Source organism: Crocodylus siamensis, chromosome 6 (assembly GCF_052110815.1).
Source record: "Crocodylus siamensis isolate JL-2025a chromosome 6, ASM5211081v1, whole genome shotgun sequence".
NCBI lineage: Eukaryota > Metazoa > Chordata > Crocodylia > Crocodylidae > Crocodylus > Crocodylus siamensis.
The window spans coordinates 53,892,167-53,909,116 of NC_143400.1; the positions used below are offsets into that span (position 1 = coordinate 53,892,167).

Here is a 16,950-nt window from a genome sequence, read left to right on the forward strand (position 1 = left end):
CAATTCATACAAGAAAGCAGCTGCATCCTGCTTTCCCACACAAACAGGGTCAAACCAAAAATACTCAAGCCCACTATTCAGTTGCCCCAGATTTGGTACCTAGTGGTGTTATCACAGGGATCACAGTCCCACACCAGTACTTTGCAGGTAAAAGTTCTGCCATTATTTAATGAGGAAAATGTTTCTCTAATCTGATTGTACAAACCTCTAACAATGGAAATTTAACACCATCGCCTTAACACCAGAGCTCAACTGCCCTTACAGTTAGAAACTTCTTCCTGCTATCAAATCTAAATCTACCTTGTTGCAATTTAAGCCCGTTGCTTTCAGTCCCATCCCTAGATGGCATGAAGAGCAGTTCATAACCTTCCTCTTTACAGCAACCTTTCATACATATGACAACTTATCCTATCGCCTCACGCTCTGTCAGTCCCAATATTGCTGATCTTTGTCATATTTTCAGGACATCAGCACTGCTATTGCAGCTGAAGCTACCACACCAGATGGATTATTGATCTCTCTATGACAGTAATCTCTGCAAATGCCTCAGGGAAAGACGCAAGAACAACTGAAGTTTGTTTTTCCACTTGCGTACAATTTAAGGGTGTTTAAGACACCAACTTCTGGCCTCTGCAGAATCTCAAAAAATAAAAAAATCAGGTGCTGGGTCACTCCAGGGAGCAAGGTATTTCTCCTTGCTTATGATTTGGGTGGTGGACAAAGAGTTGGGAACAGGTAAAACCTACCCTTCTTTCTCACTATTGACTGTATCCTGGTACCATTTCACATTGAGCCACTAGATTTTTCTCCAGTGAGGTTTAAGCAGCAGGGCAAGTTTTCCAATGGGAAGTGAACAGGTCTCTCCCTCTTTTCTCACTACTCACACTCAATCATTACTTTTCTTTACATTTGCAAACTATTTTTTTAATTATATTTAATAACGTCTCTAATTCGTACTGACCATTTACAATCTGCGGCTGCTTGGGAGGCAGGGTGGTAGGAAGGCAGTATGTGCCTGTAAGCAAGAGGGAGGTGGGGAAGGTAACAAGGAGACTCAATGTGGGGGAAAGTAAATGGTTCTCTTCCAGTTTTGCCAGAAGTACAACATTTTATTTGGGTAGCTTTCACCACACATTTTTGTCCCACTTCTTTGTTCCTACCTGAGGACTCTGAGAGACCCTTTCAACATTGCCTGGCCACATAAATGTTCCAACAGCCCAAAAAAGGCACTTTAGTCATCCAAACCTGTGATGTCAACAGGGCAAGTTGTCAAAAAAATTTGGATTTAATAGCCTGCACTACCTCAACACATAAAGCTGCATGCAAAACATGTCTTACAATTAAGTTTTATTCTGAAAACTAAAAGCAGCACCTTAGAAGTTCAAATTTATTTTCTACATAGAACTGGACAATGTATGACTGGAAGGTTTTTCCTTCCCCTTAAGGGGCAGCCAGGAAAATTCAGCTGAGGATTTGAGAGTCAAGGTAGATTGTAACTATTGATGATCCAAGAGACATACAGATTATGCAGGACTACCCTCTCCTACCAGTTAAAGAAAGGAAAATGAAGGTTAACTATCAGCAGAAAACAAATCTTAAGAGTATAGATTCTTTAAGAAAAAAAACACACAAAGTGGCTACCACTGAGCAAGAACACTAACTTTTAGACAGGCAGGAACAATGTTGTATGATGTGAATAACATGTGTAACCTGCGATTCTGTGACACCAGTTTGTGGGGCTTTTTCTTTCCTTTTTTTTTTTTTTTGGGGGGGGGGGGAGGGTGTTATCATTTAGAGGCAATTTATGGTCCTCTTTCACAGACTAGAAAGCTAAAGTTTTCAATTAATCAGCTGTTAATCATTGTAGCAATCATGATCTCCCACTGCAAAAAGTAACATCCTCAGGGTATGGACAAATGAACAAGTTACAAAGAATCAGAAGGGGAAACTGCACCATGCCACAGCTGTTCCCTGCATGTCCACTCTTACCCTGCTGGGAGTGAAAGCTAAGCTGGAGTGGTTTAGTTCAGTTTGGCTGATGGAGTAAACCACTCCACTTAAAGGGTAAAAGCAGGTATACTAATAGTTACCATGGAATGAACAACACGCAGTATAGTTCTGCCCCCTTTTAATGCTCTAGAGATTACTTGTGTCCATACACTCAATTTCAGGTTATCTAGAAGCATCAAGCTTACATGTGAAACAACAGTACTTAGTAGTATCCTCTCCAAATGTCAGACTGACAACATAAGTGCCTAGATAACACAGACTGAACTGCACAAACTGATATTGTATAAGAGAGCGCAGTTTCATCTGCCTAAAAAACTTACTGTGTACAGCAGTTCCTCTGGAGTTACTGGGCTGGTGAAAATGGTGCGAAGACATCGGAGGCAAGCTTCAATGAACTTCAGATCTGGTGACAGTAATCCTGTGAATTCAGAGGGTATTGCTCAGTTTCTATCTTTCTGTTTATTTAAAACAAGTATTGTTTATATTATAAAAAAGCCAAGATACCTTGCAATAAGGCTGGGATAATATGGCAGTCTAGCAGGGATTTAACATTGTTTTCTGTACCCATCGCAAGACTTCCTAGCACCACTGCACATTCAGTTCTCAGTTCTGTGCTGGAGGTTTCTTGCTGGAGCAAATACAGCAACCTGTAGGCAGAATTATTTACAGAAGAACATTTCAAAGTGAAAAGAACGAATAATGGCATAATATGAATTTCAGCTGCAATCTGCCACATAAAAAGTATACAACTCCTCTCCCTCTTCCCCCTTTAGGAAGAGCCAAAAAGGATGGTAAAAACAATCATGCTATAACAATCATTCAATTTTTTTTTATTTTCGTCATAAATGCTTCTTATATAAATCCACGTCTTACAAATGTGACTTTCCACTGTCATGGAGAGCTAATGTGTTGCTTCATTTTTTTCAGAAAAGTAGCAATAACAATACAACATTGTTGATATACTGGAAAGCTTCTTACCAGATACTGGTACAACACAAAAGATTAAAAATATAGGTAGCAAATTCTGAGGAATTTTGCTCACTTTAAATCAGTGCCCCCACATATTATTCCCAAATGGCTACATTAATTAATCACCAGAAACTCTAATCTTGCCTGGAAATCAGCCTTCTCTCAACAAGCAATTAACTAGACTGGACTGGACTGGACCATCAAGTATTGCTAACTCATTAGCATTAATGGACATAACTCAATGGTGAGAAGGATATCAATATCTAAATATATAATATTGGCATCAACAGTTTTTTGGATGAAAGTTCTCACATAGCAGTTCTTTCAGGATTTGTAAGCCAGTAAGTGACATTATTCAACACCGACAAGTGCAAAGTGATGCACCTGGGGAAGAACAACCAGTACCATACCTACAGGCTGGGGAACTCCCTTCTTGTCAGTACAGAGGCAGAAAAGGATCTTGGAGTCATCATCAACTCCAAAATGAACAGGGGCCGGCAGTGTGGGGATGCAGTCAGGAAGGCCAACCGTACCTTGTCATGCATCCACAGATGCATCTCGAGCAGGTCCAAGGAGGTGATCCTCCCCCTCTATGCAGCACTGGTCAGACCGCAGCTGGAGTACCGTGTCCCGTTCTGGGCACCGCACTTCAGGAGGGATGTGGACAACATGGAGAGGGTCCAGAGGAGGGCCACTCGCATGATCAGGGGGAGCAGGGAAGGCCTTATGAGGAGAGGCTACGGGATCTGAACCTGTTCAGCCTCCACAAGAGAAGGCTGAGGGGGGATCTAGTGGCCTGTTACAAACTAGTCAGGGGAGATCAGCAGGCACTGGGGAAGTCCCTGTTCCCCTGAGCACTGCCAGGAGTGACCAGGAATAACGGTCACAAGCTGGCAGAGGGTAGATTTAGGCTAGATATCAGGAGGCGCTACTTCACGGTCAGGGTGGCTAGGGTCTGGAACCAACTTCCAAGAGAAGTGGTGCTGGCTCCTACCCTGGGGGTCTTTAAGAGGAGGTTAGATGTACACATTGCTGGGGTCATTTGGCCCCAGTACTCTTTCCTGCCATGGCAGGGGGGTCGGACTAGATCTACTCAGGTCCCTTCCGAACCTAGAACTATGAAACTATTATGAAACAACGCTCTACCTGGAACAACACTAGGAAAGGAAAGGAAAGGAAAAAAGAAAAAAGGAAAAACTGCCTTTAAAGGATCTATTTGATTTATTATGGTACAAAAGCATAAAATGCCTGATCAAGCATGATTATGCATGTTGTCACTAGAGGGCAGAGTTACAGCAATTCAAATACTTAAATTACGTATTAGCATAACCTAACGTGCACGAATGTGTAATCCTTAAAATTCTGGGTTTGTAATGTTTATTTTGGGGGCAACACCAACCTATAGTAGTTTTAAATCTATACCACTTATGTTCTTTTAACCTTAGCTCCAACTTTTTTCTTTTAATTGTTTGCATTAGGGCAGCACAAAAAAAAACAGAAAACCCCTTCCCCAGGTAACTCACAGTCTATATGGCAAGCAGTATCGGACATGTGGGCTGAAAGGAATAGTTACCAAAACAATGCCAAAACCCTGCCAGACATCACAGCTTACTATTTATCTGACTATAAAATTGCCTTTTTCTAAGCACTGCAGTAGAATGATATCAGGCTAGAAGGTAAAGATTTAAAAGAAGAAAAATTGGAAGTTTTATAAAAAGTGTGGATAGGGTGCAGCCCTGATCAGGTCCTCAACGGAGAAGCAGGCAGGCAAATGGTCAGAGTCAGTACCACTACTTGAGTGAATCCAGAGACATCAGCAACTCCAAGAATTTACAGATTTGGCTGATATGGGAGGGTGAGGGGTAGGGGGGTGGCAGGGCAGGAAATCGGGCACCAGTGCTGTGATGAAGAAAATTATTTTTTGATTTCTAAACCAACCTCCCCAAAAAGGCTCATAAACTTACAAAGTCATAAAAACAGATAAAATAATAAAACAATTACCCCCCAAATACCCAAAGCTTAACCCCACCCCCCGCTAAAAGCCTGCCTAAATAAAAAGGTCTTATACCACTTCTGAAAGATGGCCAGGCTCAAGCTCCGACAGGCCTCAAGTGAGTGGTAATTTCAGAGCTAAGAAGCAATAACCTCTTTTCAGAAGATGCCACTCAGGGTTGGACAGGGCACTCCTACCTGCCACAGCTTTATCGCACAACCCTTATGCAGGCAAGCACACGTCTGGGCCACAACCCTTCCCAATCTGGCTGCACAAGGCACGTGGGGCAGTCCCACATGGCCGCAGTAGCACCCACACTGCAGCACCTCGGAAGGGATTAACTCCAGTTGAGAACCACCACAATAAGCACTGCCTTAGGAAAAATAAATCTCAAGTTTTGCACGTTTTCCAGAACAGCTGCCAATTTAGTTGGAGGAGAAATACCACTTAGAAATAGCTAAAGAAGTACAGATTAAAAAAATACTTTGAAGGCAAGAAACCGTGAACAGTTCACACATTCTCCTTCCACTCTTACCTTTATCCCATTATACTTGTGTCTTGCACCCCAGGCACTCAAAAGCAAGGTGATTAGTAAGCATCTTCCCATTAATATTTATATGGGAGGAAATAACAAGACAGAAGGGATTTGGTACGTTTTAGCTGTGAGTTGTGACTTGCAGAAGAACTTGTAGGTACCAATGCTAGGTATAAAATGCTATATTTTCTCACATACAACACAGACCAAATAAGATACATACCTTGTTTTTGAAAGGCAGAATGAAACAAAGATGCTTCCTTTTAGTAAGTCACTGGGTAGCAGTAGCTAGGAGGCTGAGCCCATTTGTTGTTCTGCTCCCCATGGACCACACGCAGACTTACTTTAGCTTTTGCTCAGCAAAAGCTTAAGCAGAAGAAACTCCTGTTACTACTTTTCCTTGCTTATAATACACACCCCATTTCCAGCAGCTGTTTTTTGGGGGAAAGAAGTGTGATGTACATGAGAAAATATGGTAGGCCCAACCTTTTCTATCACTTCCCATTTGAATGTTCTCTCTTCTATGATATAATAAAGTACTTTGAACAAGTACTTTATAAATGTTCACCGATTGCCACAAAGGTCAAAGTGTATTAAAAGATAACTCTCAAGAAACCTACGTTAAGTCAGAACCACTCTAACTATTCCTTTTGGGTTTTCATTTTTGGCATAGTGACTTGTCCATTATTAACTTCCTACAATTTTATATATGGTACATATGTTTATGAACGTCAACAAAAATCACTTAGAACAGATACACAAACACTTTAATTCCCTAAAAGAACTGGCATTGAAAATTTTTAACTTAAAGTTAAATTTAAAGGGAATTATGTAGAACTAGCTGTATTTTACTGAAATTTGCTGCTGCTTATTAGAAGAAAAATCAGTTAGAAGGTGGCATTTCCAAATGGAAATGCTATATTTACTATTTCAATTAACACCCAAATTACCAATGGGATTAGGAAAAATATTATCTGTTTTTTCTATTTATTTTATGAATCTGACAGCATTTTGTATGTAATTATAAGGCTCTAACCAGTAATGGAGATGAAATGTTGCATGTCTTCAGGAGGAAAGAGAGAAAACTGAATATGGAGAAAACTGACATTGTGGTAGGTTAGATACGTCTCATTTTCATTTCTCTTGAGCTATGCAGATCATTATACTTACCAACAGAAAAACAAAAAAAATCTTTAAAAATCAAAGATCATCTGCGTTTGCACTTTTTAAAAACTCTAAAAAGTGAAAACAATGTTTATTTTCTCACTTCTAAAAAGCATGAGATCTTCAATGTTCCCTTAGAACTAAAAATAACCATTTGGTATTTTTAATCCCATTAAATGTTGGGAAAAGCAAAGTTGAAACCCAGCCCTTCTGGTACACAGAGTATTGTTTACTGATTTTTAACCACTTAGATCTGTGAACAGCAATTAAAGACTGAGCAACCTTGAACTGTGCCAAGCTTTCCTGGGCACATGCCAAGTGTGGGGCCATGCTCTGTGTTCCCCAAATACTAGATGCATCCCATAAAGCCACATTCTAAACATGAACAACCTAAAAGCTGTTCTAACTTCTGCTGGCTGTCAAGACCCCAAGAGCCATTTGTGCAAACCAAGATAGCTCCTACTCTTCTACAGCTGCAGCTCAGAACAATGGCTTTGAATCACCCACAATTCCCATGCACTAGAAAGTTCCTCCACTGATCAGCTAAGTCCATCGTAGACCTGCAACGTGCTAACATTTGATAACACTTACTCTGTCTCAATGAGGCCACACAAGTGGTAGAGGACAACACTTGATCTGAGCCTTCAAGAGGCTGAGAAACAGCAACTTGATGCAACTTTCAGAGGTTTCACTGCTGCCTATTAGAAAATCAGGCCATTCCCACTTTTAAGTAGAGCTCAATGGATTTGGAAGGTCACAGAGACACGGCAGGCAAGGAACTCTAAAATGGTATTTCTGTAGCCAATCTGCACAGTAAAAATACCATATATTCCTATGTCCCTTACTCTGGCTCACATGACAAGACTCAGGAGAAGGTAACATAGATGCCTGGGCACACTGAGACCATGCTGCTGTTCAAACCAATTCCTTTTTCATGTGCACACACCACCTGTTCATACCTATGTAAACAACTCAAAAGGATCCTATGCAAAGCAGCAGGCACATAACTCTTCACTAACAAAATAATTAAATCTCAGCAGAATTAAAATGAACACTTCAACAGGAAATCAGCTGACCAAGTATTTACAGAAATTTCTCTCACCCTTCACCACTGGAGAAATTATTATCCACAGCCTTCACCCAAACCCTCCCAAAAGGCTTCAACAGCCCTGCTGACCACAGCTGTGGTAATAATATAGTATGAAGCGAGAGGCCAACCCAAGCCATTTAGAGACCTACAAGTAAGGCTGCAATTTTGTTATAGTATGGTAAGTGTCCCACCTGCAGTGGGGGAGCAAGTTGCCAAGGTTGTTTGCTCCATGGTCACACAGGTAGGCAATAACCTTACTAAGTATTTCTGTATTTGGGAGCACTGACTCAAAGGAGTTGTGTACCTTTTTCAAAGGAATAATGGCCATAACTTGACTGAGAGTAGATTCGGGCTAGATATCAGGAGGCACTACTTCAGAGACAGGGCGGCTAGGATCTGGAACCAACTTTCAAGGGAAATGGTGCTCGCTCCTACCCTGGGGGTCTTCAAAAGGAGGCTAGATAATCATCTAGCCAGGGTCATTTGACCCCAGCATTCTTTCCTGCCATGGCAGGGGGTCGGACTTGATGATCTGCTTGGGTCCCTTCCGACCCTACCAACTATAAGACAATGAGTTCTAGTTTAGGGTGCGAATCATAGTATCACAGTGGTTAGGGTCAGAAGGGACCTGAAAAAGGGTGTTTTTTTGAGTCCAGTCCCATGCATTTGCAGGTAACTTGATGACCAGTGGCCCAGGAGTCCTTTTCCAGTCCAACGCTCCTATATAACGCCTCCAATGTTTCAATTAGTTACTTGAAATTGTGTCTGAAAAATGTTGCTTTCTTTGTCGAGTTTTTGTTCTACTGTAGAAAGTTACCTGGTGTCTTCTCTGCAGCGGGGTAATAGAAAAAAAGTCTCTCTGTAGATTCATTATAAGGTCTTGAAAGAACTGCCCTCCCTGCAAGTTGTTCTGAATACAGTAGAAACAGGTAGGTAAACACATCAGCTCAGGCAGCAAGCTGATGCTAAGGATACAGCTGATTTCAAAGCTTAAGGTAGTCTTACATCTGGAGTACCATGTTCAGTTTTGGGCCCCCCACTACAGAAAGGAAGGGGCCAAACTGGAGAGTCCAGCAGAGGGCAACGAAAATGGTTCAGGGGCTGGGGGACATGATTTGATAATTAGTCTTTAACTACCTGAAGGGTGATTCAAAAGAAGATGCAGCAGGACTGTTCTCAGTGGTGGCAGATGACAGAAAAGCAGCAAGAGTCTCAAGCTACATCAAGGGAAGTTGAGGCTACATATTAGGAAGAATTTTCTCACTAGGAGGGTAATAAAACATAGGAAGTGGTTACCCAGAGAGGTGGTGGAATCCCCGTCCTTGGAGGTTTAAAAGCTGCCTAGACAAAGCTTTGGCTGGGATGATCTAGTTGGGGCTAGTCCTGCTATGAGCAGGGGTTGGACTAGATGTGACCTCCCAACCCTCATTTTCTATGATTCTATAATTCCATGACTCCTCTGTGAAGCTACCTACTTGGGGAGGAAGGGTTCTCTCTTCTCCTATGGACTGTTTTATTGCATATTATGCATTTCCTCATGCTTAACGTACAGAAGACAAGTTTGGGAATTGTATTTTTTAGACTATAACTAACACTCTTGCCACAAACCTTCAAAAATCTTAACCATCATGCAGCATTTTTATTTCTTGAAACAGAGCTGGGGAAAAAAAAACATCACAATGGAAAATACCACTGTGAAGCATCTACAATTAAGCCTAATTTTTGTCTATTACTTCTTTTCTGTAGTGAATATTCAAATATGAGAACCTGCAAATCATGGATGTGTTTACTTCCTCCAAGTTACCATACAAATCTGCTTCATTTGCACATCTTATAGTGCTATTCTACTGTGAAAAGTAACTAAAAGCCTTAAATGTGGAATTTCACATTTCTCAGTTACTACTACTGAAAATACAGTCAATTTATAATGTTTCTTCTGAACTGCCAGCACTGCAAGTTCAAGTTGCCATCTGAAAGAGAAACTGGGCTCTCTCACGTATGCCTTCATCACTAATAAATATTTCACAGGTTAGATTATGTGCTCAGTTACACTCTTACAACTCCATTAGTCTTCAGCTGAATGTAAGAGCGTGACAGAAATCCAGCTGCAGAACCATCCCTTCTAATAATACATGAGAAAAAAGGATCTTGTTTTGTTTCTCAGAGCCCTAGACACATTTGTTGTGATGAGAGAATAAGCCAGTAGTGCTTATTTGTTTGTTAAAAGAAAACACACCTTGCAGACACTTTTGTATAAGATTGGCAAAACAAACCTGGCATCTCACAAAAGTATTTAAGGAATCGCCTTACAGAAGTGAGAACATCAAAATAAAGAGGATCAAACCCAATCTGAATATTAATATTCTGGATATAGATCTTGCACGCAGGTAATTTGCTGCAAATGGGCCATTGACAAACATAAGCATCATAGCTATCAATGCAAAAAAAACTGCTTGGTTTTTTTGGTGTTTTTTTTTTAAAGAAACACTGAGGGAAAGTCTGACAAATAAGCTTCAAGGGTGCTTAAAAAAAATTCGTCTTTATGGACACCAAGGCAAGTTCAGACAGTCAAAAAGCTTGAGGCAGAATCAGTTCAATCTTCACAGGTTAGTCTAACTGCACTGATTGAACTGATAAGCAAGTGAACAGACACTTACTTTTGATTCCAGAAATGTGGCCACATACCTGCAGTGGCCCAGGCCAGAAGCCAGGAAGCACTAGAGCATACCAGACAGCTTAGGCCAAGGCTAATCCATGCATCCTACAAAGGGGATGAGGGGTGTTGCAGGGGAGGTGCAAAGCATCGTGGGATGCTGGGAGACTGACTTAACTTGAATCTGGGACAGAAGTTCAATAAGCCAATTTAACCTAAATCAGTTAAGTCTGATACCACATCCATCCAAGTTTATCTTAAATCAGTTTCAGCCATTTTGAAAGCAATTTATATGTACTGAACTTCTGATGTGTTACAGATCTGAACCGATTTCCAGTCACTTATGTGTAACGTATGTCCCTAGCCCAACACAAGTCTTAAGTTAACAGAGGATTGGAGGTAAAAGGCACAGGACTGCCAAAAAACAGATGAGGTCATTCTCAACAACTGCTTGTCAGCCCTAGAATTCCCTCCCTCTTGAGGCCCGCCAGAAATGAAGCCTGGACATTTTTGGGAAGTGTTGCAAGACCTTCCTACTGGGACAGCATTTAGCAAATAAAGCTAGGCTGAGGAGACAGTTTAAGGGGACTATTTTGTGTGGATATTCTAGTTTGCTTTAAATTGTTTTATTCTCTTGTCATGGTCCTGTTCTATGCATTATTCTGTCCTCTTACTGTAAGCCACCCTGAGCCTTCGTTGGGAAGGATGGCAGATAGTGGGGAAATTAAGAGAGGACAAACAACTTAAGAGAGAGCTTGCCTTGAGTTGCTCGTCCTAAATTCTTGAGTCACTATCTCTCTCTCTCTCTCTCTATAGACAGACAGACAGAGAGATCTATTTTTTTTTTAAGACACTTGTAGAACTTGGGGGCATCTATACATGTGCAGTGAGGTTGCTCTGACACACTGCAATTACAGTGTGTCAGAGCAGACTTGATTAAACAAGTCTGCTGGAGTGTGGTAATTACTGCCTTCCAGCAGACTCTAGCTTCTCATGCATCAGTGTCCCAGCCCTGAAAAATGGCGATAGGGGCACATTAACTAAATCTCATTAAACAAGCTTTAGTTAAAGCACACCTGCTGCCATTTTTCAGGGCAGGGACACTGATACATGAGATGCTCCAACTCTCACAGCCACTGTAATTAAAGCACTGCTCCTTCTCCCCCTTTCCCAAACCACGTGTATAAATGCTCTGGGAGTCTATGGCCTGCAATCTTTGCTTCTAGTTCTAAGACCTTTTATATGGCTACATTTTGTCTGTGTGATCTAGAGGAACTCAGCAATCTAAAGTGGAGGGATGTGGGCAGTGGGGTTCTGCGGGGCTCGGTCCTCAGGCCCGCACTGTTCAACGTCTTCATCAGTGACTTGGACGAGGGGGTAAAAAGCACCCTGTTCAAATTCGCAGATGACACTAAGATGTGGGGAGAAGTGGGCACGCCAGAAGGGAGGAATAGGCTGCAATGGGACCTGGACAGGTTACAGGGGTGGGCACATGAGAACAGGATGTGTTTCACCACTGACAAGTGCAGGGTACCGCACCTAGGAAGGAAGAACCAGCACCATACCTACAGGCTGGGGAACGCCCTTCTCATCAGTGGAGAGGCAGAAAAGGATCTTGCAGTCATCATTGATGCCAAAATGAACATGGGCCGACAGTGTGGGGACGTGGTCAGGAAGGCCAACCGTACCTGGTCATGCATCCACAGATGCATCTCAAGCAGATCCAAGGAGGTGATCCTCCCCGGCTATGTGACACTGGTCAGGCCACAGTTGGAGTACTGTGTCCAGTTCTGGGCAATGCACTTCAGGAGGGAGGTGGACAACATAGAGAGGGTCCAGAGGAGGGCCACTCGCACGATCAGGGGGCAGCAGGGCAGGCCCTACGGGGAGAGGCTACAGGACCTGAACCTGTTCAGCCTCCAAAAGAGAAGGCTGAGGGGGGATCTAGTGGCCTGTTACAAACTAGTCGGGGGGACCAGCAGGCACTAGGGGAGTCCCTGTTCCCCCCGAGCGCTCCCAGGAGTGACTAGAAATAACGGTCACAAGCTGGCAGAGGGGAAATTCAGGCTAGAAATCAGGAGCCGCTACTTCACGGTCAGGGCGGCTAGGATCTGGAACCAACTTCCAAGAGAAGTGGTGTTGGCTCCTACCCTGGGGGTCTTTAAGAGGAGGCTAGACAAACACCTTGCCGGAGTCGTTTGACCCCAGTACTCCTACCTGCCATGGCAGGGGGTCGGACTTGATGATCTGCTCAGGTCCCTTCCGCCCCTACCAACTATCAACTATGAAACTAATAAATCAGTATGATTTCACATGCCCTTGTTATTATTTCCTTCCCCCCACAAATCCTTACCTCATGTGAATTTTTGTTTGGTTTTGTTTGTAAATCAATAGTGATTTTATATTTGCTTCAGATTACTGACCAAAAATATTGGAGCATCTTAAAACTAATCAGTCAGCATCCTACAAGCAATACACCAGATTTATTAATGTGGAAACAGTCACTTCTTGCGACTCATCTTTTTACTAGTTCATAGCCCATTTGGCACACATGTTGACACCATGGGGTGCTTTTCTTTTTATTACCTAATAACATTCTTGTTTAAATCGCTTAGTAAAAAACTGGAAGTATATTACATCTACAGAATGACCTTTATAAAGCCTGTAATCTCATAAAAAAAAAAATGAAATAAAACCAAGCTCATTTGCTATTGTTTCCCAGAAAGCCATGATTGACGCTTATTACATTCTTTTAAAATTTACTATAGACTGATTCCCAGATACACTTTTCTGTCCTTTGCCCAGGACTGATGCCTGTTAATTAGCACATAACTGCCCATAACATTCCATATGTGGTTTTTTATAGTATTTTAAAAGGGTTCTTTCTGTCATTAGACCTACTAGCCTCAGATTTTTACATGTACATTTAGGAACTTTCTCTAATTTTTCTACCACTTCACAACTTATTTATACTGAAGCACACGTTTGACTGGTTGAGATGGTCCTCTGTGTACCCACAGTAAATGGAACCACAGTACTGTCCCTAGTAAAGTTTAGTCTAGTGGTCTTTATTCCATTAAGAGGATATCCCATAGGTAGTCTCTCCCACCTGCCCTCCCTTTGAACCGCTCAGCGAGAGGGGAGAAAGAAGCATCTGCTGCTTTGACACAGGTTCTTTCCAATCTGTGAACTCTCAGAGCTGGCAGGAGAGGGATAAGGGACCTGAAAAGATGGACTGAGCCAGCAGCAGGCAGATGCCGTTGCTACAGCCATATTTCCTTGCAACATCCAACAGCAGATGAATGTTTCCAGAGTGTCTGTGTGTTGGGAGAGGGAGTTAGAAGATGGGAGGCAAACAGTCGCTGTTTCCTGTCACCACCCACCCAACAGCAGATTCTCTTCTCTTCCTTTCTACTGCTTAAATTCCTAATCAAAATTCAGAACAGCAAAGACAACCATCCCATACAGTGCACAGCTGAAGGACTGGAAAGCCAGCCTAGAAACTGAATTTAAACAAAAGTTAAACAAGGAAAACAGATTGATCAAATTATTTATTTTCACATTTAATTCACTGATTTTTTTGTTTGTTTGTTTGTTTAAATGAATATCACAAAATCCAGCAGCTCTCAACACAAATGCTTTGGTCTGTTTATTAAAATCCTCTCCCCAGTCTGAAACACATTTGCCAAACTTAAAAAATGTTCTTCAATTCAAATTATTTTATGAACTGAGAGACTGCTATCCCATTTCCAGAAGTTACAAGAGCTGGAACAGCAGGATTCAGGAAGTTAGATCTAAGGATGGCAAATCATCGCTATTAAGTTGAAAAAAGTTATAGTAAGGAAGGTACAGTACAGCTTCTGGAAACTGGTAGAAGATCTATTGTTATTATTTCTGGGAAAGGAAACTTTATGCTGAACTAGCAGGTCCCCGTCTCTGCCAAAATAATCAGAGCAACAGTTCTCTGCAAATATATTAATTTTCTCCTTTGTTTCCTCGACTTCTCTAAACCACCCAACTGCTATTTTCAAAATACCCTGGGTGAAGCTTTAAAAACAAGAAACCTAAATCATGGCTTTTTCCAATCTGATTTTTAATGCTGCCCATCCCCAGTATGCAATGACAGCTTTACACATATTCTACCTCATTTTGGTTTTCCTCAAGCATCTACCTGCCAGCAGATGGGGGGATGCAGAACACTGCATCTTTCTTTTATATAAGGGGTACAGAAGTTCACTTCTAATTAGTATTCAGTGATGCCTAGCACATGAAGGACTTCCACAGTTCTTTGCAGGTGTTCTTTCTACCTTTCTGCAGGTGGGAGGAAGGAAGGAATTCACTTTACACAAGTGGCTGACTGCACTAGATGCTGAGTTTTTTCTCCTTCACTCCACCCCATGGGACTGCCATTGCCTTCTCCCTTCCCTACCCGAAAAGGATATCAGAGCTATTTGCCTCTTGTAGCTGAAATTGGCTATTTTTTCCCAGGGAACAGGCAAGTGGGAAAGAAAGCAAGTCACAGGGAGAGCTATGGCAGCTCTAAAAATCCCAAAGAGGGCTGCAGCTTCTCACATCATTGCAAAGATGCTAGCAGCAGAGACCAACAAATTACTGGAAATCGAGTCAGCTGATTTGGCAACAGTGCAATGTTGTTCCCTTTGGTGAAGAATATACTACGATTGATGGAATGCATTGTCTTGAGTTCAAACAAGAGGGTGTGGGTAGAAAGCAGCAGTAGCATCTATTACAAAGCTTTCAAGTGCTAAGAAGAGATGTGAATGGCCAACACATTTGAAACCTAGCATTTACCTACCAAAGGAAGCATATGCATGTTAGTATACTAGCATGTTCACCTCCAGCACTTATTTACTCCGCTTCTGATTTTCAGTAGTTCAACTTTTCAACAGAAAAGGAGGTTAATTCAGATCATTATAACAGGATTAGAAGTTTGGCTTTAAATCTTGTTTATTTTTAAACCTCGTCATTAAAGCTGAACTCTTACATCTATCGGGTGCCCACATTTGAAAATATTAGAAGACATTTTTTCAACAAGAGCTAATCTACCTTCATGCATCTAGATAAAATACTATTAATACTTTTGGGTCAATGTTCAAAAGTAAGGAAGAGATAAATGAGTTACTGGGGATAAATAACTTGGACCAGGAAGGGGTAAATAACTTTCTCTCTTTCATAGTTTTCCCTTAATTCCCATTAATTTTGTGCTTTACTATTTCACATTCAACAATTCTGAGTTAACTTAGAACCTCCCCACCTTTTTTGTAACAGAGGCCTTACCAGAATATTGTCCAAGTCCACACGAGCCATCCATCCAAGCTTAGCTTTCTTCTTAAAAAGCAAAACAGTACTCTTAGAATGGCTTCCTATCTAGTTCATCATAGGTGTATAGATCACTGTCCATCAGAAGCCATTACCTTCCTTATAAAACCTGATGGAACAGATATCTACTAAAAGCTTTCTGTATGTGTATTTCTCCATGCATTTTAAATTAAAAGGAGATACTACTGCTATCAGTCCTCAGTGTTAAGAGAATTGGATACTAGAGCTCCCACAGTCACTTACAAGTAACTGTACTTCTTACTAGGAGACAAAATAGCAGTCAAAGATGCCACTTCATTTTGCCAGTGCCCTAAAACAACTGCCTAAACCAAAATAATGTGATTGTGATTAACTACCCACAATCAAATCATAAAAACTGATAGTCATGTTGAAGGAATGTAGGACTCAATTTGTCTTCCTGATTTCTTTTAGTTTTTAGATTTGAGTCCATGGGACAGGGGCTAAGAGGGTTTCTTTAGCATCTCCCACAACTAGTTTCAGGCAGAGTTTGGGCAGTAGATGATATTGAGATCCCATATAAAATATTTCCTCAGAAAATAGATTAAAAAGCAGTACTTCATAATAATCCCAAACAAGCCACTTGTGGAAAGTCCTTTAAGATCCTGAGAGAATTATTTGGACTGAATAGATGTCCTAGAAAATGGAAGGATATTCAGCCTATTTTGTTTTCCAAGGTGCTCCCAACACACTTCTCCCCCTCCAAACAAAGAAGTTCTCCCACTAGTAGCCTCTGGAGGCTACTAATCTGCTGCAAACTAAACATCAGGTCTTAAAAAAAGGATATATATTATATTACTGGAATATATACATACATATAAATAGAAGAAAGGGAAAAAATTGCTAAATTGGGTGGAAGGGGAAACAGGGCAACTACATTCAGATGACTCTAATGTAGACATCACCACCACATATGCCCAAAAAGGAGGAAAAAGGAGAGAAGATTAGCAATGCTCAGCAACTAACTGCCAAGATGGACTCCAAAAATACAAAGCCACCCTCTAATCTTCCTGGGTACCAAAAGGAGCTACCTAGTAATCAAGAAATAAAACAACTGTATGAAAACCAGTTTTATGGAGGATTCAAGATCTGCAACACAGTGAAGTTTTGGCTGCAATGTGTAATCAAGTATATCAAAGCGGAGGTGGAGAAAAGAGAGAAATATGTATTCTTAGATATGT

At 41.4% G+C, this 16,950-nt stretch overlaps 1 protein-coding gene across 8 annotated transcripts in view; it reads right to left on the minus strand.

Annotated features, from left to right (window-relative positions):
- Positions 1–16,950, minus strand: part of ARMC8 (armadillo repeat containing 8) — a 110,266-nt gene that overhangs the window by 73,668 nt on the left and 19,648 nt on the right. For all 8 annotated transcript variants that reach the window (XM_090051300.1, XM_090051304.1, XM_090051299.1 and 5 more), the window contains 2 exons: positions 2,515–2,657; positions 2,331–2,428 (listed from right to left, as the gene is read on the minus strand). In XM_090051300.1, the coding sequence (XP_089907426.1) occupies positions 2,331–2,428; positions 2,515–2,657 (241 nt within the window). The remainder of the gene's footprint in view (positions 1–2,330; positions 2,429–2,514; positions 2,658–16,950) is intronic.